Source organism: Galeopterus variegatus, unplaced genomic scaffold (assembly GCF_000696425.1).
Source record: "Galeopterus variegatus unplaced genomic scaffold, G_variegatus-3.0.2 Scaffold393, whole genome shotgun sequence".
Taxonomy (NCBI): domain Eukaryota; kingdom Metazoa; phylum Chordata; class Mammalia; order Dermoptera; family Cynocephalidae; genus Galeopterus; species Galeopterus variegatus.
The window spans coordinates 373,073-396,472 of record NW_007726504.1 but is presented as its reverse complement, the minus strand read 5'-3'; the positions used below and the strand labels follow the sequence as shown (position 1 = coordinate 396,472).

General features: G+C 49.8%; 1 protein-coding gene across 1 annotated transcript in view; it reads right to left on the bottom strand.

Moving 5' to 3' along the window:
* ADAMTS17 (ADAM metallopeptidase with thrombospondin type 1 motif, 17) overlaps positions 1–23,400 on the bottom strand; it is a 313,263-nt gene that overhangs the window by 88,689 nt on the left and 201,174 nt on the right. Inside the window, exons 13-15 of the mRNA XM_008568277.1 lie at positions 21,724–21,890; positions 14,267–14,394; positions 2,947–3,067 (exon numbers count right to left, since the gene is read on the bottom strand). Coding sequence (XP_008566499.1) covers positions 2,947–3,067; positions 14,267–14,394; positions 21,724–21,890 — 416 coding nt within the window. The remainder of the gene's footprint in view (positions 1–2,946; positions 3,068–14,266; positions 14,395–21,723; positions 21,891–23,400) is intronic.

Sequence of the window (23,400 nt, the reverse complement as noted above, 5' to 3'; positions counted from 1 at the left end):
TCATCTGCCAGCAGGCCTGGGCAAAATGCCCCACAGCACCCCCACTGAGCTGACTCCCCACTGTCTGCCCAGAGGTCCCCTCCCTTGACTGTGACCAAGGCAGTGACAACTTTTATTTCTGTATATTTAGTGGTTAAAATGTAGTCGTGCTGAATAAATGTTAATTGGGTGAATGGACCTGTGGGTACCAGTATCTCTGTCCATGTGCATTCCAGAACATCAGACCATGGTTATGGGTTTGTGTTTAATGAAACTATGTTAGATGGGCAGCTGCCTAATGTAGTGTGTGTGAGCACTGGACACAGACGTTCACTAAACAGAATCCATACTGATGTAAACTTATACTCACAGACTCCAACTGTGACAATTTGATAGAAACAGCTTTGTACTTTAAAATAAACGTGTGACATTTGGTAACCATGCAGAATGACAGAACATTTACAGGTGGGTGACACTAAGGTGTGCTTATCTTTTTCTGAAGCTTTGCTAAGGCTTTTGTGGCTCAGCAGCTGGAAGGAGGCTTACTAAACTGCAAGCCAGGGTGGGAACAGGTACCCCAAGGGGGCTTCCAATGCAGTCTGTCCTTCCATGAGGACCCACAGCTACAGTCACACAGGCCCAACTTCACCAGGGGAAGGCTGCACATTCCACACACAGATGGGGCCCAGCACAGGGTGGATGGGGAAAGGGGAGGAAAGGAGAAAAGGACATTATCATGGGTGGATAAACAGACTGGCCCGTGCCAAAACCCAAGGCCAGAATACAGATCAGAGTCTGGAAAAAGGGGGAACACTTTTGCCCTAATGTGGGTTGCCTTGTAAGTGAGCTGCTATGTTGCATACAGTGGAGGCTTTCAAAGGTGAGTGGCGGAGGCTTCCTTAGAGTTTTAGAGAACTGCCCAGGGGGCAGGGGTGGACACGGCTAGCTTGGCCTGCCCCCCACAGAATGGCGCAACTGTAGTCAGTTCTGTTTATCAGAGCTTGGCACAACATTCAATTTAGATAAAGGGTTCTAACGCTTCCATTAAAAAGAAAAATCAACAGTAAACAGCAACCCCTCGCCAGCTGCAGGGGCTTTGTTCCTAACTGATGGTGCAGCTGCAGCAGGCAGGTCAAAGTCTCATGGGAACGGGCAGCTGCAGGACCAATACAGAAAGTGGCATCGAACATGTTGGAACAAATAGCACAAATTATCCAAGTTCCAGAGACTCTAAGTCCAAGAGGACCTTCCGCAATGACAGGAACGTTCTCTATCTGCTGCATGTGGCAATGGGGCACTTTAAACGTGGCTGGTGGGACTGAAGGGTGCATCTTTAAGTTAGTTTCATTCTAATTAATTATAATATAAATTTATCTTCTTTATCTTTTTTCCGTGTCCGGCAACGGATCGCAACCCTCAGTGTTGCCCCCGTACCGGACCGGGGACCGGCAACGGGATTGCAAGCCTCGGTGTTGCTCCCGCGCCTCGCTCAGCCAGTGAGCGGGAACCGGTCTATATGTGGGATCCGAACCCTCGGACGGGAGCGCCGCCGCGCTTCCCAAGCGGCGCACTATCCAGTGCGCCACCGGGCCGGCCCCATAATATAAATTTAAATAGACTCAAATGGCCCATGGCTACTGTACTGGACAGTGCAGCTCTGGAGGGCAATCCCTCCACCCCCAACCGATTTGCTCCAGCTTCACCTTCTGTTTCTGTCAGGAGCCATGCAGCAGGCACAGGTTCTCACACAAACTTCCTGTTTCACTGATTAGGCACTTGTCTTTGAAATCCTAAAACCAGGTCTTACTGGTCCTGAAATTTACTTTTTAAATCTAATTTTGCATTTGCATTTACCTCTGGTTTTGCTTTCACAAGATCCTGCAAAATGTTTGTGGAATAGGTTTCTCTTTCCACAGGTATCCAGAAGGAACATCTCCTCTAGATCAGGTTTTCTATCTACACAGAGAAAAGGTGGAACATGCACAGATTTCTCTCTGCCTTATCCCATGGGCTGCTCCGTGGGACAGGGCATTGTCATTGTGGTTCTCTCTTATTGGGTGGAACTCAACTGAAAAGCTTCTGTGCAAAGCAATTTGTAGAAACTAAAATAGAAGTTTTCAGCTCAATTCCAAACAACAAGAGTTCTCCTGGAGATGTCACTCTTGCAGATGTCATTCTTGGTGATGCTGGGCGAGTGGACACTCACCAGCTTCAAGAGTTCACCATCCAGGTGTGGTTTGCCTGCCTCCCGCTCCCCTCATTAAGTGTCAACCACAGATGCTTCCCTGGGCATCATAACCTGGTGTTCTCCAAGACTGAAGATCGGAAAGTCATCTCCCACCTCTGGACAAAGCAGCCTAAGGCTACAGAGATGGTGCAAGCAGAAAGATGAAGGCCAGTCACCTGAACGCTGACGTCACCTCAATAAGGATGGTGCTGGGGCATGTCTAGGTCTGGGAACCTGGAGACTCAGTTACTCCAAAGTTACAGTTGGCAGAGGCTCTGACTTTCTGGACTGTATGGCTTCATGCATGTTTTCGAGATGCATGTAAATGCTATACTACTTTTACTGACAGAACATTCAGAAACAAGGAAACCTCTTCCATCAACAGGCCAAAGTGATTTGGTAAAGTGTTTCTGCCTCCTTCTCTGTCTGCACATCAACAGATGGGCTGATGGGAACTGCAGGGAAGCCTGGGGCTCCTTGGGGCTGGGAAGCTACTACTGGTACAAGGGCCTCGGGGCTGAGCCCCTGAGCTTTCCTTTCACAGGAAAACCATTCACTTCAAGGGTCTTGCCTTTGAGAAAGGTAACTGAAGCAGCAGATCACCTATCCGTTATCATCTGGCCCTTAAATACCAAATGCAGGGAAGACATGCAATCATTCGCTTTTGGGCAAAGGAAACAAAGTACACAGCACGTGTTGGCTGTTCTGTAGCTGCGGCAGCCCTGGGGCATGGCACTCACCCGTCCCCCGGGAGTGGCTGAAGTCACCCTTCACCACGCGGCAGGTCTTGCCATCCCCGTTGCAGACCCCGCACCGGTCTTCTTTGGCCGCAGACCCGATGATACCATCACAGCCGATTTTCTGGAGAACCACAGGGCTGGGTTATTCTGTGTTTAAGACTCTGAGGGTTTTACAGAGGATACCCCTGCAGGGCGGACTGACTTCTCCATGAGGCCCTGCAGGCACAGTGCCTGGTACCCCAATACTTTCAAAGGCCTAAGAAAATGTTTTAATTCCTTTTAAAATCAGAGAAGAAAAAAATGAATAGAATCCAGTCTGGATTATACTTGTCTTTATATCCACACAAATACACAGTCATCAAACATATATTGTGGTATTGTTCTGGAGGAGGGAGTCCATAAAGGCAAAAGTGCCTCAGGAAGTCACCTGAGGCAGAGGCCACAATTTCACATGGTTAGTGTTCCCCTTGGGGCTGCATGGGTCACCTGCACCCTGGCTGGAGCAGTGAACAGTCTCAGAACCTACAGTAGAAACCACAGACTTTTCTGTTGCAGTAGGGAAGCCTGGAGCTCATTCAGGCAGGGCTGGGGATGGGCCCCTCATTCCCATCCATGGAGACCTAGTCCACGGAGAGACCCCGTCTCGTAAACCTTCCCAACAAGGCATGTCTGAGAGCAGAGGAGAGGCGGCCTCTCCCTAGCTGGGACTGGGAAGCACAGCCCAAGTTTCACGAAAAGCAGAAAGAGGTTTTGAACTTTTTTTTTTTTTTTTAAAGAAAAAACAAGACACAAAAAGTTTGTATTGTGCAAAATAACCTAAGTTTACATTATGGTAAACACTGGGTATTTATTTACTCGTTAAATTCCTTAAATGCCCCTCCTTCTTCATTTTTCTCCCCTAAAGCAAATACTTCCAGAAACAGAACTGGGTTTTCCCCACTGTCCTGCACCCCAGATTAGGTATTGGTGCTACACCATAAAGGATTTTAGCCAGAAGTCTGGGTCCCAAATAACCCAGGTGGAGGGGACTTAGCTCTTTCCTGTGATGCCTGGATGGCAACAAGCAAAGTGTCGCCCCCCTCCCTGCACTCTCACCTGCGGGCAGAGCTGGCTGAATGTGGAGGTGGATGCCAGCCCCCGGCTCCCCAGCGGAATCAGAATCTCTGCTTCATTATGACAGAGGTTCTTTGAGTGTGCAGCAGCCTCACCAGGAGGGCTGTTAAAACACAAACTGCTGGATCCCAAGCCCCAGACTTTCTGATCCTGTAGGTCTGGGAGGGCCTGAGAATGTGCATTTCCAACAAGTTCCCAGGTGACTTTGATGCTGCTGGCTGGGACCACACTGTGGGAACCACTGCACTGGGTGTACTATTCCAGGGAATAGATGAGTGGTCTTCATATTTAATAGTCCTAAAGTCTCATCCTCAGATCATTTTTTGTTTGAAAAAGAATTAATGGGAAACTACTATTGTCCAAAAATGATAGCATAACTGGATATATTTCAGGAATGACTTTAAGATAGGCTAAGAGCTGAGCAAGTTTCGTCTAAAAATGACCACTATGAAAATTTCAAAGGAAGTCAAAGTATTTCAAAAAGGAAGAACAAATGTGTTAAGAGGCCAAGCAAGGAGCAAATGGAGAAGAGTGAGTGAACTTAATGGCAGCTGAGATTTAGGTGACACAAGACACTAACTGGCCATCAACTGCAACCTTCTGCCAGGGCAGACCCCCCAAGAGTGACCTGGAGGGAAACTGGCTGTGAAGGGGCACCTTGAACCTGCAGCACATTGCGGGGCCTCTGGCTTCTTGATCTGGACTGCTGGCTGGTTGCTGGAAAGTTGCTCCATATTACAGGGGCTGAGAACACAGAGCAGCCGAGATCAGAACAGTCTGCTCAGGGCCGGCCTGGTGGCGCACTGGAGAGTGCGCCGCTTGGGAGTGTGGCGGCGCTCCCGCCAAGGGTTCGGATCCCATGTGGAGACCGGTTCCCGCTCACTGGCTGAGCGCGGTGCGGGCGCAACACCGAGGGTTGCAATCCCGTTACCGGTCAGTAAAGACAAAAAGGAAAAAAAAAAAAAAAAAAAAGAGAACAGTCTGCTCACGCAGCGTGCTCAGAAAAGGCCCCCCGACCACACTTATGATGCCACGTGTGTGTGGCTGTATTCCATGGCAGAGCTCCAATGTCATGGTCTCCAGACGTTCCAGTACAGCCACAAGTCAGCACGACAGAGCCAGCCCCACACCCTGGCCTCTTTCATGTCCCCTATTCCTGCCCCCATGAGGCTCCCCCATTCCTCTTGGGTGCTCTCAGCTCTAGACCCTCCCTACTCTGGCTTCCTGTTATTTTTTTAACCCACCCTTGCTTGCTTGGTAATAGTGGATCTCTGACTTCATGCCTGGTTCCCTGTCCTGCACCTCAGTTTGAGTTTCCTGATCAAACAGCTTCTAGATCCCACTTGGTCTAAGACAGCTTCCCCAGCCCCAGTGAGGGGTGCTTTTCATGTCAGCTGCAAACAGGAAGGTATGCAGGGTTGCCCTTTAAGTTAATTCTGCAGGTCATCCTGGCTGGGACAGGTCCATGTGCTCTGCCCACTCTGCTTGCTATTATGTCAGGCACCACTTGCATCTGGGGTCAGGCATGCAGGCACGTCTGTGTCTAAACAGCAAATCTGAGGGCTGAAGGATAACAGCCAGACTGACCTGCCGACGGGGCATTTTCTTTCTTTGTTACAGTCAGTGCAAGCAACATGTAATGTTCTTGGCAGGGACTGGGATTTTTTTCTGCAAGGGAAGCTACCACAGGATCTGATGAAAGTCATCAATTCTTCATATTAGATGAGTTTTAATAATTGTCTTTATGAGGCTTGGTGTTCCAAGAGAACAAGATGACCAAACCCAAGGAAACTCCAAACAATAAACTCTAAAACCTTCCCATGTTATCCTGGTGATCCTTAGTTACTTTTCTACATACATTAGCAATTTCCATTGCCCCTGTCTGAGCTTTCAAAGCAGGCCTTAAAAGTTTCTGGTTAGCATCTGCTGGTCAGGGACCTGTGCCTCTAGCTAAGCCAGGGTACATGGGACACCAAGGGGACTGAAGGGATGGCAATGCCCTGTGATGTAATTAACCAAAGGCACAGGAGGGTATGAAATCGGTGGAGAAAGCCCAACATCTTTTTGGTCAAGACAGTTCCTACGGAATGTGCAAAATGCAGTTACCAAGGCTCTGCTGCTCACACCCCTGTGCTGGAGGAGGCACAGGATGGGCCTGGGCAGTGTGGCCATTTTCCCAGAAGTGAGAAATATCAGTCCATAGCAATTTGAGCCCTGGACCCCATCCCAGAATTAGCCCCTACTGAAGATCACCAGGGCCAACCTCCTGGTCATCACACCTAGTGGCCATTTCTCCATCTTCATTGACTTTGACCTCTAACTTTGCTCTAGTGTAACACACACCCTGTCCTTGGTTGTGCAAATACTCATTCATCCAAAGCACAGTTACTGGATGCCTGTTGTGTGCTTACTGTGGGAATAAAGATGTGTAAGATGGAGGGAGAAGCCAACGTGGAAAGCAGCAGACACACCAGAGCACGTGCCTAAAGACGCCAGGGAGGCCAAGCCGCAGACCATGGCCCTTGTCTGATTCTCTGCTGACCCCCTGGAGTGCTCCTGCTCCCTCCTCTCGCCCCCACTGCACTCAACAGGCCAACTTCTCTGAAGTGGCTCCCTCCCGCCTTCTCAGTTCTAACGGGACATGCCCTGCCACCATCCTGGAACTGACAGACCTGCCGCCTTCCCAGGAACCTCTAAGATGTTTCTGACTCTTCCTTTTCTTGACATGCCTGGTTAGTTGCTGAGCCTGGGATTTTTGTCCCCTGAAACCCTCAAATGTCTATTTCTTCTCCACGCTCATGGCCACTCCCCGGTTTAGACTCTTCTTACTCAGGACATGAACTATCGGACTGATTTCCTCCCAGCCTGCTGCCAAACTGATCTTCACTCCAGACCAGATGGGAAGGTCCACGGCCACGGGTCCTAGTGCCTATCAGATATGTCCATGCTGAGGACCTGAAGCCCCTCCGTGAGCTCATTCCAACTGCTCACTGGCTCAATTTTCCCCCTCCTCCTCCCAACGCACACTGGATGCAACCAGCACCCAGCCCGACTCCTGCAAGCAAGCCCCCACCAAGCAAGCCCCACCGCCTCTCAGTGAGGTGAGCTGCTATAACGGCCTCCGAGCTGATTTCCCAGGTCCACTGAGGCCCCGCTACAGTCATTCTCGGTAACCGAAATCACTTCATTCCTCTGCTCCAGCCCCTCCATTACAGAGTAAAATCCACACTCCACCCCGGGCCCTGCCACCTCTGTGCCAGGCCTGTCCTGGAGCCTGCCACCCTGCCGTCCTCTGTCTGTCCCGGGAAGGCACCAGCCTCGCTCTTGCTCCCCTCTGCCCCTCTATCTCAGCCAGGCTGGCTCATCCTCAAATCCTGTCTCCTCCAAGACACCCACCATGCCCCCCATTCTCAGTCCTCCTCAGTCACAATCCCCCACTCGGTCTATGGCACTGTTTTATATTCTTCTTTGTCTGTACCGGTCCTGGGAATGATCATGTTTGTGGGTTTACATGGTCTGTCTGATGGATGGGGACAGGCACCCTCTGTCCTGTTCCCCACCGAATGCCCAGCAAGCACTACAGTGCCCAGCACATGGAATGTGCTCAACAAATATCTGATGCATGAAACAAATCAAATTCCATCTTATGCACTTTCTGCTGTGTCTAAACCAAATCTCCCTTAACCACGCCTTCCCTATGGCTGTTAGGTTTTCACGGGAGCATGTGCCATCTTCCTAGAAGACTGTAAGCACATGGGGGACGTGGCTTATCATTCTTCAGATTCTTCCCTCCCCCGCCCCCCACCCGCTCACACACAGTGGCTGGCGTGGTGTTGAGCACAACACATGTTAAATAAATGTGTAAAAATGATGACCTCTTATCAAGCTGGGCCTGGACAAAACTGGGAGGAAGAGACTGTTTTCAACACAGGGTCTCTGCCTCTTCTGTGCCCCAGCCCGACAGCAACCCTTTCCCCAACCGGAGGCAGTTTATTGTCCTCACATTTGAACTGGGACTTTCTGGTACAGGTTTTGAGGGTCCTCGGACTTTTCTTGGCTGGCTGGAAGAAGTAGGACTTGCTTGCTTTCTTCAACTGAATAGCTATCTTCCAACTACTGCCTCATTCTCTCTCTTCTGTTGGAGAGAGGCCACTGACTTCTTGTTTGAATTTTAACTGAATGCAGCTTTCGGGCCAGCTGCACAGCCGTCATGCTGGGATTTACTGGGCTCCTGGGTGAGTTCCACTAGGGCCTGTAGCACTCATCTTTCCTTTTCTCGACTTCACCCTTGTTTTGCTAAACTACACGTAATTTCTTCAGAACGGGTGCATGGAAAATAACATTTCTGAGTTCTTCCGTGTCTCAAAATTATTTTGCCCGCATGCTTGCCTGATAGGTTGGCTGCACACAGAATTCTATAATTATCTCAATTTTCTGCCAGGGTCAGTTTTTCTGTTTGCTTTTCTTGGTCTTTCTTGTTCATGCTGCTGGTTTTCTTCAAATAGCTGATGATCTCTGGTTACCCACTCATATTTGAGAACGAGGAACAGAAAGGCTGACCAGGGGAGATTGATATGTGAGGGTGGGAGGTGTCGCGTGGTAGGTTTCCTTCCAGGACTAGTGGGGGGAGGCTGGAGTCTACGTGCAAACTCTGAAGAGTGAGTGCCTTACTTGTGCACAGAGGTCACCTCCTGCTCTGGTTCTCCATGACTTTGGAAAGGAACCCCGACAATTTTATCTAACAGCCCGAGTGCAGGCGGCCACAGTCAGCCACACCGCATGCAGCCTCTGACTTACCCCACCATTTTTAGCCGGCTCCTCACTTCCACGCCCCCTCCCAAGTCCAAGACTCATGCTTTCCTTTAGGTTGCGACTCCCCATTTGTTCCCATGCAGGCCTCTGCTGCTTTGTCCCTTTGATGACACTTCCATCCTCTTTTGTCCTTCAGAAAGAGGTGGGGTCTTTCTTCTGTCGGTGGCCTCTGCTTCTCCAAACCATTATGGCCTATGCTAGGCTGCCTTTACCCTGGATGCAACAGGCAGGAACACATGGCCCAGTCTGCTGTCTTAATACAGAAGTTGCTACGGGAGGTTAATCAGAAAAACGGTGCGGAAATGACTAGAGTTTTAGGACTGCTATCTGTAAAGGTTTGGCTCCCACGGCCACACACTTCAGACATGTCAGCTGCAGAGGTAAGAGGTGGCAACCAGGAGGGCACTGTTTAAATGTAGGCCCCAGCATAAACGCCTGGTCCATCTCACCATATGCTTGTTACCCCTTCGTTATATACGGGTACTCTGAGGCCAGTCTCTTATAATTCTCCCAAATTCCACCAGTAATTCTCCTTGCTTCATAGACCTTTGTACATAAAATGGGAGGCCGATACATCCTTGACAAGAAAAATGGCCCATTAAAATGGGCTCCAGTTTCCAGAATGACTGACGTGCCAAGAGCAGGTGATCTACCCATGCACGCATTTTTTCTTTTTCTTTTTTCAATATGCAACAAGAGGCTCTCCTGTGGTCAGCTCGTGGGGGAGCACAGCTCAATCAGTCACAATTCCTCCATCAATGAAGCTTCCAGGCTCTGGAGGTGATTTGGTTTCCTGTTCATTGAGCCCAGGATATGTAGACAATTATGCTCCTGAGGCCTAACTGGAGCATGCTGGTTCCAAGCGTGCATAAGCTAGTGAGGCCTTAAAGAAAAGCCAAGCTTGTCTGCAACTCAGGTTCATGTGGCTGTGTCCACTGTCCAACGGGTAAAGCCCGTGTCAGCTGAGCTCACCCTTTGCATGTCAGCAGCTCCAGAAGCAAGTTGCATATTAGAGACTCATTACCTCGGTTTCTTTGCTTCTAGAGCCAACAGTAGGAATCATTAATGATGGGACTCCTGATTTATAGGGCCTTGCTGAAAAATATACAATATTTGTGTTTCTTCCCCCAATTCCCTCCCACTTTTATGAGTGCCATTAAGTTTAATTTCAGCATGTTAAGTAATTTGTGACTCACTGGAATGAAACTTAACTCAGTCCTCATAAAAACAGAATAAAATGGTATTTCCATGTTTCATGTTATGGTTTGAATCAGCCTGCTATTTGGAGCTTAGTGGAATCTACTCAAAATGCCATTTTGAAGCCTCTCCTCCCCTACCAACTAGTTACTATGTTCCTCAAAATTTCCCAGAATTCCTTCCTGCTACCTAAAAATAGCAAAATTTGTAGCTGAAGGGAACAGAGGGGAAGCTGGTAAGCAAAGTGTGGCCATATTTCTGTAAGCGGTGTCTTCCATACAGTGAGAATGATTTCTATCTTTTATCTACTGTAACTAGATAATTATATCAACGACTCTCTGCTCACTAGACCCATGAGATTTATTTTTGTTATGATTACTATTATTTTCTTTAACCAATTTTCCTTGTCTCACTCATTCATAAGTACCACAGGAATCCAGAGCATTCCATTTTGGCAATTACTGCAACTCGGCATAAATACTGTATTTGTATTTAATTCATGATCTAATTTAAGTATGTTCAATTTTATGATAAAATGTCATTAACTATGACTTATAATAATTTGGAGTTTTGTGAGAAATGATTTAAGAGTGGGCTACGGTTAATTGTTTATAGTATCTCTCTGAAGAAAGAGTACTGCTAGAGAAATGGCAGATGGTTTTTGACTTCCTTAAAAAAGAAAGCTGTTTCAGGGTTTTAATCTTGTGAGGTGCTTGCACCTGCCAGGATGGTGCTAGGACTGGTGGGCTACCTGGAGGCAGTGGGTCACCAGGGTGCATCCATCCAGAGGAGATGGCGCTTTGAGAACTGGTAGGTATGGCCTCCCCAGTGGCAGGGTGAGGCTCCTGAGGAGCATGAGACCACAAGAGAGCATCATGACAGGCACCATCATCTGCACTTCTGAGCTTTAGTGACTCTGCTTGGTTAGTGCCAGGCTCAGGGAAGGCGCCAATAAGTGCAATGATGATGACGTCGTGGAGGAGGCACTGGAGAGACACTGGGGGATGGCAGATGCCTGTGGGGATGGAGTGGCACTGGGGAATGGGAAGGCATGTGCCCCAGTGTCATTTCCATCACATCTGCAATGGACTGAATCCTTCTGTCCCCCCCAAATTCACCCACTGAACCCCTAATCCCAGTGTGATGGTATTTGGAAGTGGGGCCTTTGAGAAGTGATTAGGTCATGAGGGTGGAGCCCCCAGGAATGTGGTTAATGCCGTCATAAGAAGAGGCCAGAGAGCTAGCTAGTTTTTTTCCACCATGTGAGGAAATGACAAGAAGTCAGTAGCCCGCAGCCTGGAAGCAGTCCCTCACCACAACCCGCCCATGCTGGCACCCTGACCTTAGACTGCAAGCCTCCAGAATGCTGAGAAATAAATATCTGTTGCTCACAAGTCATCCAGTGTATGGTATTCTGCTATAGCAGCCTGAACTGACCGAGATAACACCCATGTGCAGAACAGGCTCAATGGTGCCCCAATGACCACAGACCTAAGGCTATTCAAAGGCCTTGAATGGCATCTCATCCTTGTTCTGTTGACTAAAGGACTGCAGGTGTCGCTGGCGGGGAAGACTTGCCAGTTGAAAAGGCTGTGATTGAAACCAAGGTCGTGGAAGGGGCCCATTGGCACAGATCACTTAGAGCTGAAGTTACATTCAGCCAGGAACACAGACCCCACTGGCTAGAGAATTTCAGGATTCTTAGGAATGCCTCCCTGTTGGCAAGAACACTGCACGAGAGGCTGGCACTGCCTTGGCTGGTGCTGCTCAAAAGGGTGTAAGAGCTCAGACTTGGGAAGTTGTTACCAAAGGAACGTTAAGTCATCAGGCTGCAATGCATACCCTCATGCAGGAAGGTCCGAGCATGTGTGCAATTTAGGAAGGACACCAACCCTGCATGTGGCTTTCTAGCAGGACTATGTAAGTTGTCAGCAACACTGCATCTCAGTAATAATAAGAGTTTTGTTCGCACTGCCTGGGGACAGGGACGTAAACATCCTTTGCTATAAGGAAGCAGCCCTGAGGGCCCAGCTCAGCCACTTGTCACTGCCATGACTCTGGGCACCAAGTGTTTATCACCCACACTTATCTGTATTTGATAACAAAGCCCAGCAGTGTCACAGGAGTCTGCATCTTGTCAAGCTTCTCCTTGAAAAATCCCAGTTTGAGACTGGTTTGGACTCTGCAGGGGAAAAATCCACTCGGGTTGAAATGGTAGAAGTTGCCTTGTGTCTCTGTCTTCCAGCCTTTCTTCCTTTCATTCTGTCTGTCACTCACCCACCGACACCACTGCTGGCACCTGCAGTAGCATGGGGCAAGCAGAGCATGGAGCAGAGTGCTGCCCTGTGGGCCACTGGCGGAGGCTTCGAGGCTGGTGTCAGGTACAGCCACACAAAGTGAGGATGACAGTGTCTTTCCCCCATGACCCCAGAGCTCTACACTTCCTCCAAACATTTTTAAGACTTCCCTCACTTAGCATTAGAGACAGGTGTGAACTTGGGAAGGTGTGGGTCCTCAAGCATCAAAGGCCCCGTGGCTTCTGGAAAGCAGCTTCTCTTCCTGATAACATCAGGAGGCCCCCCATGGCCCGTGGCGAGTGGACCCCTTGCTCAGTCTCCTGCAGGGGCTGGTCAATAGAGCTGAACGAGGAAGTGCAAAATGCAGGGGAAAGATCTGGTTTTCCTTTCTGTGCCAGATGCATGGCAAGCCTGACACCGATTCACCTGCTCTGGGCTCCAACAGTGCTTGGTGGGCTCACCTGCTATGGACACGATTGAGGAAACGTGGCCACAACAATGACCAGAGCAGTGTCAGTGGCTCAGCAGGGAGGACTCCCTGGGTACGGCGGACTGAACATTTGTGTCCTTCCAAATTTATATGTTGAAATCCTACCCCCACAGTATGGTGTCAGGAGGTGGGGCCTTTGGGAGGTGATTAGGTCATGAGGGTGGAGCCCACAGGAATGGGATTAGAGCCCTTATAAAAGAGGCCCCAGAGAGCTGCCTTACCCTATCCAGCATGTGAGGACACAGTAAGAAGGCACCATCTATGAGGAACAAGACCTTGCCAGACACCAAGTCTGTTGATGCCTTGACCTTGGACTTCCAGCCTCCAGATCTGTGAGAAGTTTATTGTTTAGAAGCCACTCGGCCTATGGTATTTTTTGTTTGTTTGTTTTGTTTTTGTTTTTCTGACCGGTAAGGGGATTGCAGTCCTTGGCACAGTGTGGTCAGCACCACGCTCAGCCAGTGAGCGCGCCAGCCATCCCTATATAGGATCCGAACCCGGGGCCTCAGCACCACTAGTGCCGCACTCTCCCGAGTGAGCCACGGGGCCGGCCCTAGCCTATGGTATTTTTGTTATAGCAGGCCAAAAGGACTAAGACACTGGGGCTCTCTCACAACACGCTCAGACTGATCTGAGTCATCAGGAAATACGGCACCAGGAAGCCATGCTCCTCCTGGCACTGAAAATACTCAGCCTCCCCCTGCGTTCCAGCTGCTGCACCCCATCCAGAAGATGCTCATTCCAATGGACAAACAGGGGCACAGGGACCCCTCTGCTACCCCAGGCCAGAAGCACTGCCCGAGGGCACAGGCCCTCAGCTCAGGCAGATTTAATGCAGGTGGAGGGTGAGCTTGCTCCCTCCCTCCCTCTCTTCCTCCCCCCCTTGTCTTTTTGTCTTCTTAAATGACATTTATCACGGTTCTAATGAGTCATGGACACCCGGCATTAGGACGGGTTTGGGGACTAAATTCGAGTGGGTGGAGTATTCCCCGAAAGCCAGGCATGTCTGTCTCCCTGTACCACCTGCACAGGCATCTGCTTGGCCCTACTCTATCTTCTGCAACTGAGCCGAGCACAGCTCGTATATACATCCTACCTGTCTACACATCTAGGTGTTCTACCTGGTCTTTGTGTGGTCATGACGTCTAAAACAATGGAAAAAGTTTGGAGAGATTACGCTGCTGCTGTTCTCTCAGCCATCCCAACCCCCTGTGGGCCTGCAGGTGGGCGCCAGGCTCAGCACTGCTGAGGGCAGGGCGGTGCACCAGGTGCCACTGGCTGTGGGAGGCAGCACAAGCGAGTGCCTTCCTGAGGCAACCCACTCCCCCAGGCCTCAGCCCCACCTCTGCACCCTTTGGGGAGAAGAAGCCTCCCTCCAAAGTCTCCCAAGGACACAAGAAAAGCCCGTTACCTGGCACCTGCCATGCACGCAGAGGTCAGTCTCGTAGGGCCCACAGGGCGTGCCATCCAGGACCCTGTCGGCCACCAGCAGTGGGGACTCTTTTCCGAGGGGCGAGCAGTAGAGTTCACACGACTTATCTGAGGAGGGAAAGGTAGACAGACATTGGCGTGGGAAGGGGTGTGTCAGTTAAGCAGGGTGCAGGTACGTGTTGGCAGTGGGCAAGCTGAAGGGAAGACAGGTTGGTACAGGTAAGTAAAGGTCACAGCCGCTTAGTGCATGTCCTCAGGTACGTGCACCTGCTCCTTTGAACACCAGCTATAGCAAATGGCAAAAGACCCTCAGACTCGGGTGACAGCACGGGTAAGAGCTCTATGGGGTTTCCTTCTTGTCCTCTGTATCCTTTGCAAAGACACAGCATTTCCTTTCCAAGGCATTAAACATGCCAACCAAGCTGAACAACAGTATGTTTGTGTGCTAACCTCTATGTAAGATGCACACGTGTCAAGGGTGAGCCCAGGAGCCCCTCCACAACGGGACAGCAAAGGGGAGGAAGGGGAACAAGGACACCGCAGTGCAGGGGGAGCGGGCCCATGAGGTCTCCACGGCAGTGGCTTTGCTAAAAGCTTTAGTGCTCCCCCAGCTCCTGGGCAACAACCACAGAGCTGTGCCACGGGACACAAAGGCCCTAGAAGAAACTGAGCAGGAGTAAGGTACAGAAAGGAGACACAGGGGCTGCCAGGACAACTTGAAAGAGCTGTGTCACCAGGCAGGATGGAAATCCCAGTTTCTACTGCTCCTGGAACCACATGAGGTCCCAGAACATACCAAGCTCCTGTGCCTTTGCCTGGGCTTTTCCCTCTGCCTAGACATTCTTCCTGGCACTTGGCCTTCTAGAAGGCTCCTATTCTCCTGGTGGCTGTCCCCTTCTCACACTGCCTTTGACATGGGGTCACATAGGCATCTCCATGTGCACTTTGCACAGGTCTCCAGTAAAGCCCTCAGCCATTAGGCTGTTGTCCTATAAATTGTTTGAGCAACTCCCATATATGAAGGGATTTATCATAAGGTAGGTCCCACTGTTAAAAGAGTGTGAAAGGGATGAATTTTATTTACCTTCAGACAGAAGCCCTGATGGGAGTGGGAGCCCTCAGAAGACAGGGAACCATGCTTTCATCTTTTGTCCCCAGACTGGGTCCAGGACCTCGTTTACAGAAGGACTCAGCAACAGTTTTTGAACAAATGAATGGATTTTGTTCTTCTGTAAGTAAAGGAGCAAGAGGAATGGACTTTTCTCTCTTTCTCTCAGTCACCTATCACTAATGCCATTTATGTGATTACTTTGCAAAGGGAAGGAACCTCTAAGTCAAACACCTTCATGCTGCCTTGCCAGGCCCTGTGACTTTACCACCAGCCTTCCCAGGAGGTCCTTCCAGTGGTCTCGGGCAAGCATGGGCAGGAACAGAGAAAGCCGCCTTGGCCTTGGAGGACCTCAGCATCTCAGCAGGAGAGTTTCTGTCGGAGCAGATGTGCTGTCTCACCCAGCCTCTGGGGCTTTGGTAACTGAATGACATTCGCTAAGCCACCACTGGGTTCGGTAGCTTTTTCCACAGCTCCTCTCCCATGGAGTGCTGCCGGTCGACACACTCGCTGGGAAATCTCATCTTAGAGCACTAGAAAGCAGCTGCAGGCGTGTGCTGGGACTGCTGCTCTCAAGAGTAGACTGGAGGTCACTAGCTTCCTGATACGCAATGTCATGATGCTTCAACACTTGTCACTCAGCAAGCACGGGCCGAGCCCACCCTCATGAGGCACTCTGTGGCCCGCTGGGGAAGAAAGATAGGTAATGTGTGCTGTTCGGGGACCCTGTGGTCTCATGGACGAGTGCCCAGCAAACCTTGAATGAGGCAAAAAGTGACGAGTCCCATGAGACGGATCTGATATGAGCTGTCGGAGGACGGGGTGTAACCTGGGAGGAATGACTCATTTCCCATGCTGGCAGGCTGGGGGTGGCTGTCCCTTCATTTAAGGGAGTGACCTAAGGAGGTGGCTGGTGGAAGTGAAATGATGGAAGATGGAGACATCAGCTGAGATCAGCTCTGGGAGGCTCATGGGATGAGATTACTAAAGTGCTCTCTGGAGCCCTGAGGTTCCCTGTGAGCATCTTGGGGAGCCGGTGGGGGAGATGCAGCAACACAGCCCCTGCTCTGAACGGATCGGTGTGTCTACTGCACATGCTGGGCTGCCTCTAATATCTCATTCACAGAAAGGGTCCCTTGGCTGAGGCAGTTTGAAACTGGATTTTAACTCCTTGTAGACTGAAGTGCTAACTTAATCCTGGGAGTAAATGCACTTTGAGATGATTTGTTTAACAGCAGCAAAAGTGACCATGATGAAATCATAAATAATACTAATCATCCACCTGTGCCAGGTAGCATGCTAAGCAGTGTCTACGCACTTCACGTGGTGCTGTCATCGGTCCATGCTACACGCCGGCACAGGGGCTCACAGAGTGTGTGTGCCTCAGAGTTCCTCAGCTGGCAGGACCATGCCCTGGCCTCTCTGCTCCTGCCTGGTTCTCTTTCCACCATCACTGTCCACTCTCTGAATGGAGAACTCCTACGGCCCAAAACACCAAGGGGCAAAAGAGCTTTGCTGAAAACAAACCACCAGTTTCATGGGTGTTTCTGGCTTCTGAGAGTATACTCTGACTAGAGCAGAAATGGAAGTGGGATTTGGGTAGAAAAGTAGAGGTTGTTTTGAGGTAATTTAGAAAGACCAGCCTGGGAAGGGATGAAGATAGTTTATCTGGGCTCTTCAGTGTGAGCATCAGAGAAATGGAGATTCCAAAGCAGGGGGTGCCAACCTCAGATAAAGGGATACTGGCCATGACCGTACCTTCAACTCTACCTGCACTTGACCCTCCCATCTGTAGACACTGCCCTCCATGGCTTGGGCAGCCTGGGGGCACTCGAGCACCAGAACAGAGCCCAAGGGAGGGGCTTCCTTCCTCTGCTTAGCCAGACCTCTCTATCTGTCCGTCTCCTCTGAGGACTCTGCTCTGAATTCAGGGCATCCACACCTCTAGCAAGGTGTGGCACTATCTGCCAAAGGGACTGAGGATAACCTCTTAAAACATGCAAGGAGGCTCAGAGCTCCTTAAAATTCTCTGAATATCTCCTTCTAGCTGCCATGCGTGGGAAATTAATCTCCAAGATACGAGACCCCCAAAAATAACATGAGGTAGTGGGTTTCATCTTTGGGCACAGCATTAACACTCTTACATCCCTTATAGTACAGAATAGGTCAAATCATCTTGAGAGTTATCTCTCCTGCATGGCTGTGTGTGCTGAGATGAAATTCTGACTGAGGCTGGACTGGCTTCTTATTGGCCTGCCTGTCATCAGGACTTCTGCTTGGCTGGGGGAAGCCACAGACAGGGCAAAGGAGACGGGCCTGGAGGTGTGAGAACCACGTGACCACATCTGCTTGGTGGAGGCTTGGAGGACTGCTCCTGGTGCTCCACAGTGAAGAGCACACTTGCGGTTCTTAGCGCTTACGCTGCTCTCTCTGCCTGCAGTTAGTTACGAGGTCTTCCTATGGTGGAGACACCATTTAATTTTGAGACCATCACAAGTGCTCATTGAAGCTCTGCCTGACCCTCTGTGGGGGACACATCCTGAAAAGCCTGCTCAGGTCCCTGTCCCCAAAGCTGCCCACTGTGGCCTCATAGCCAGAACTCAGTTCACTGGGCTAGTAGCGGCCACCTGACCACAACTAGACCGATCATAGTCTCTCTCCCCACTACGACCTCATAACTAGTCCTGGGCAGCCTGGCCTCTGTTGACTGGATCAGCAGTGACCACCTGACCATAGCTGAACCAATCAGAGTCTCTCTCCTGGGAATTCAGTACAGGAATTCAGATACAGAGAGGTCTTCCTGCTCATGGCTGATGAATCCCAGAGAAGGCTACACTCCCTTATCTATAATGCAGAAATCCAAAAAGATCTGAAAATTGCACAATCTTACATTTGTGGCAAATACATTTGGCAGCAAAGCCTGTTTTGACTGACATGAGGCTCTGGGCAGCGTCAGTGTCCCCCTTAATGAGGTGTTCATAGGTTCTCTGGTAGTGTAATCCATGTGTCTGACTATGGGGTACTGGATCCCACTGCGGGAGGTGTTAATATTTGGTTAATGCACTGTTATTACCTTTCTGACACCTAAAATGCTTTGAATTTTGAATCATATCTGGCTGCAAAAGATTTGGATAAGGGATGTGGATTTTACGTAAGAGGCACTGTGGGCTGTCCTGTCAGCCTGCACATTGTGAGAAAATCTACAGCACGGGCAGGACGACGTGACTCCCAAATGTAAGCTGTGGAGGCCCTGGAGAGAAGGCTCTGGCATCTTCAGAGGTGGCCCCAACCCTCATCCAGGCCTTTGGGTCCTGTGAGATACTCTGCACTTGGTAACAACTTCCTTCTTTTTCATTAAGCAACTGCAGCCAGCTTGGCCAAGTTGGAGTCAGACAGCCCAAACCATCATACTCCTTGCCCCTTCAGAGGCTCAGACCTGGAGGGGGTTCTGCTGCGCCAGGGAGGAGGAGCTGGGAATGCACAGCCACGTCCAGACACGGCCTTCGCCAAGGCCTCCGACACTTCAGTGGGCACGTGGCCTGCTGGCCTGGGCAGAGAGGACTGAACTCTTGAAGGTTTCCACTTCAATGAGATTCCATGGGGAAAGCAGAAATGGGGTGGGTTTGGCAAGTGGCCATCCCAATGGGTTTCTGTCTAAAGGCTTTTCCACTTAGAAATATTTTCTAAGGAGAGTCTTTGTCTTCTTTTGGAGGTGGTATGGATTTGTGGTCCTGAGTTCTCCCTTGGAAAATCTACCCCTGCAAGAATTTTTTTTTTTTTTTTTTTTTTTTTAAAGAAAAAAATATATAGCTTCCCCTTTCTTGAACTGTGTGTCAATTGCCAAAGAATTCCGCAGCGATAGCAATGCTATGAATAGGGCAGTCATAATGGGCTTCAGAGGAGCCCAGAGCCCAACCACAGGAATCGCTCCTATCACGGCTGAGCTAGAATTGTGCCTTTTAGAAACTGAGTTTTGAGAGGAACACTTATAATCTGTATTCTCCCCCGGCCTTCTGAATTAGCCATTTATTATTTTGTTTTTATTCTTGTGAAATGCTCCTTTCAAAGCTGCTGGCTTCTGTTTATATTTGAGAGAGACACGAAACCAAATATACAAGAAGTCATGACAATTCCACCCCAGAGGAGGATGTGTGGAACTATTCTTGCAAAGCCCCAAACCCAGAGTCTCTCCTTCAAAGGCAAAATACTTCTCGCCCATTATCTGTCCTTAGATGGTTGCACTTTTCAGATCAAAGGTGCGGGCACTCTAGCTATAATTATTTACTACTCGGGCAAAAAGAAACAAAAAGCAGGTGGGAGAAAAGACACATTCTGAACTCAGTGAGTGCCCTCAGTGTCCTCACTGTGAGGCTTCTGGAAGGAGGATCTGGGCAGACCTGTCTTCACCGCTGTGATGATAAGGGAACTGAAGAGCTCAGCCATCCAAAAGTGGTCAGAAGGAAAACAAAAGTTTAATCTGGACTTGGAGAAATGTGTGGAAAAAGAGATATTTAAGAGGGATTTCTGCACTGAGTAAATGAGGCAGGAGCATTTAAAACTGAAGCAAGCAACTAAGGAAAGAATAACAACCTCGTGCACACAGCTGAGTGGAAATGGAGACGGGCTAGTCTGTCTCAGACCTGACCTCTTCCTGCTCCTGCAATTTGGGAGAGAACAGGAAAGAAGCCCAAAAGCGTCCTTATCTGGTGTTCTGGAGATGGCTGAAGGTTCGGAAACAGGGCTGCTTCTCATCAGAACTGGCCACTGTGCGATCCCGCTCCTGATTAGGGAATGTGCCCGACACAGCTGGACGCCTCTGGTCTCCTCCTGCATCCGATTAAAGGCTCGGCAGAGAGAGGCGAGGGCCCGTGTGCAAGCGCATGCCCCAGCTGCCCTCATCCTTTTTGGAGGGCGGGTCTCCTCTCCTCCTCATCTGTAGGGAAAGTTGAGGGTACAAAGGCTGTGTTTCTCTTGAATTCTGCTGGCTAAGTGACAGTGCAGCTACAATTACACAGCTCCCAAACGTGGTGTCCTTTTTAAAAAAGAAAAATATCCGAGGAGCTCCCCAGTACTTTAAAATGAGCCCACAGCTGAGTGGGTTGGTATTATCTACTACAATTCAGAACATCACACATAACTTTACATCAGCTCAAAGCCGATGAGTCAGGTTGCTGGGCTAAGATTGCGGATCTGAGGCCACTGTTCCCAGCGACGCCTGGGCCTACCCTCGCACAACTATGCACACATGAACTTGGAACAGCAGACCACAGAATGTAGCTTTCAAAGGTCCTTCCCATCACAGGGAAGAAACCTCAGACCTGGCACCAGAATGTCATTCTTCTGCAGAACACTTTAGAGGCTGTCTGAAAACCAGGCCCAGTTGCTTTACTTCCTCTTAAAGTGCCCTCACTCTACACCCACGATGTCATGCTTTCTGTCTTCCTCAAGTAGTGGTAGCCAGTTGAAAGCTGGTAACTTTCTGTGAGTCAAACTAAAACCTCTGGAACTGGGGTCAGCTCCTTCCCTTCCCTCTTGTCAGCCACAGAAGCTTAGACATGTCATGGGACCCATCAACTCTCATCTTCTGCAAAGCTTGTTTTGCATGTTATATGAGAGGATGTATGTAGAGCTAACTCATGCCTGGCACATGGTATGCCTGATAAATGGGACCATGCTGTTGTCATTACAATATGAAGTCTCATTTCCTGAAAAGAAACAGCTGTAGGTAGAAAAAACCCTGAAGGAGGCCCTGGGGTGTCCTCATCTACAATAAACAGACATCACAAATGTACACAGACATGCTACCCACCTAGCATTTTATCAGTCATTGGAAATGCTTGCAGCGACCCACTGGGGCAGATTTAGGAGAAAGCTCTTGGCAAGAAAATATGACCTGTGCTTTTTATCATCTTCCCCAAGTTGTAAACTCTTCTCAAAATTTTCCGATGCCCCAGGTCAAGGAGGAAGAGCCAATCCAAAATGAGCTGCAGGAAAGCACCCACACGACAGCGATCCCCCTGCTCCTGTAGCACCTCGCTCCTCTCGAAGTCTGTCCTGAGTCCCTAGCACCATGCGTGCCAGCACACCCACCTCACTGCAAATGGGGCAAATCTGGCCTGCTGCCTGCCTCCACTGCTGCTTTGGGGAGATCTCAGAGAGTTGGGTAGTTCAAGTTCAACCCCATGTTCATGAAGTGGGGCCACAGCTTCTTGGACAGATGATGGAACATCCTGTTGGATGGATTTGGGAGGGGTTACCCTGTGGATTTCCCTATGTGTGATTCTTGGGGGAGAGAGGCCACTGTGAAGGGACATGCCGTGTGCCTTTACCATCAACCACCACTGCTGTCAGCAGGCCCTTCTTCTTGCCACTCAGCCGGCCGTGCGCCTGGCACTGCTGGTCCCGGAAACTGGGCAGACCCTTGGGGCAGGGCAGGTTCTCGCAGACCGCATGCTCCACGCTGGCTCCCAGGCAGTGTGTGCCTCCAGGCCCAGGGCTGGAAGGAAGGAGAAGGCCTGCGTTAACCAGATGGGGCTGTGGAAACAGCAGCGGTGCTCCTATGTGGAGGAGAGGGCGGGGCAAGGTTTCCAAAGCAACCCCTTCTGCTCTTACAGACCACATCTCGGCAAGCCCAGAGCCACACTGACAGCATGTTTAACTGAGCCATCAGAGAAATGAATCCAAGAATGGTAAATCAAGATCATCTGGAAATAGGATACAGGGAGTATCAGTTCAGCAAGATCAAAAAATTGTGTCTTTCACGCGAACTTAAAATTTGGCCATGTGTAACACTGAAAACCCCAAGGGTAATTTTTAGGTAGGGAGTGTGTGTGTGTGTGTGTGTTTGATCTTCTCCTAGTTATACCTGGGAGGTCACTAAGTTTCAGGATAAGTAAATAAATACATTATAAGAAAAGAATCAGGATGATTAATTCACTTGCTCATGGGCTTTCGGTAGGGACCAGTTAGATCCCCACTGTCCCACCTTTACCTGGGCGTGAGGCCACACATGGTCAGGGCTGTGGTCTTGAGTCCTAGACTCTCTGTGCTTAGACTGGGGTTTTAAGCTGTTTGGAGACTCAGGCTGTGTTCACTGGCCAAGTACACGGGTGTGAGGGGCATCAGGACAGAGCAGCAGGACGGTGGCCTGCCCGGCCGAAGCGTGGCCCTGCCCCACGCTTCCACAGGGCCCCAGGCATCCTTGGAGGACTCTGACAGGGCAACCTCAGTGGTTCCGTTCTCCTCCACGATGCCAAGATCATCATGATGGAGTACGACTTCTCTCCCCGCCATACTTCCTAATGAAATTCAGCACATGAGAGAAAAGGACACAAACCACACTGTTCTGCTCCATGAGTTTTTACAAATTGCACACACCTGTTGGCAGGATCTCATTTTTGACACATTAACCACTTCATTATGAATATTTATTTCATTTTCTCCCTCGCTATTTTTCATGTAGAGGGCAAGGCTTTTCTGCGGTCATTGCTTTATGGGAGAGACAATGGCAGAAAGTGGTGGAAGTCTTCAGGCTTTTATGTCAGAAAAGTCTACACCAGGAGTCCACAAACTTTTTCTGTAAAGGACCAGATAGGGAATATTTTTGGTTTTATGGGCCTACAGTCCATGCTGACTACTCAATGCTGCTGCTGGAGCACAAAAGCAGCCAGAGATATGTGTGAAAGAATGGTGTGGCCATTCCAATAAAACTCTATTTGCAAAACCAGGTGGGGAGGGGTCTTTGATCTCCAGACCCTAGCTCTAGCTCTACAATTGGCATTGTCAGCAGGATTATACCACACTATGGAATGCAGTAAAAATAATTCTAAGAGGAAAGTTTATAGCAATAAATGCATACATTAAAAAAGAATAAAGAGGGCTGGCCCGGTGGTGCACTCGGTAGAGTGCTGCGCTTGGGAGCGCGGCGGCACTCCCAGCGAGGGTTCGGATTCCATATAGAGACCGGTCCACTCACTGGTTGAGCGCGGTGCGGGCGCGACACCAAG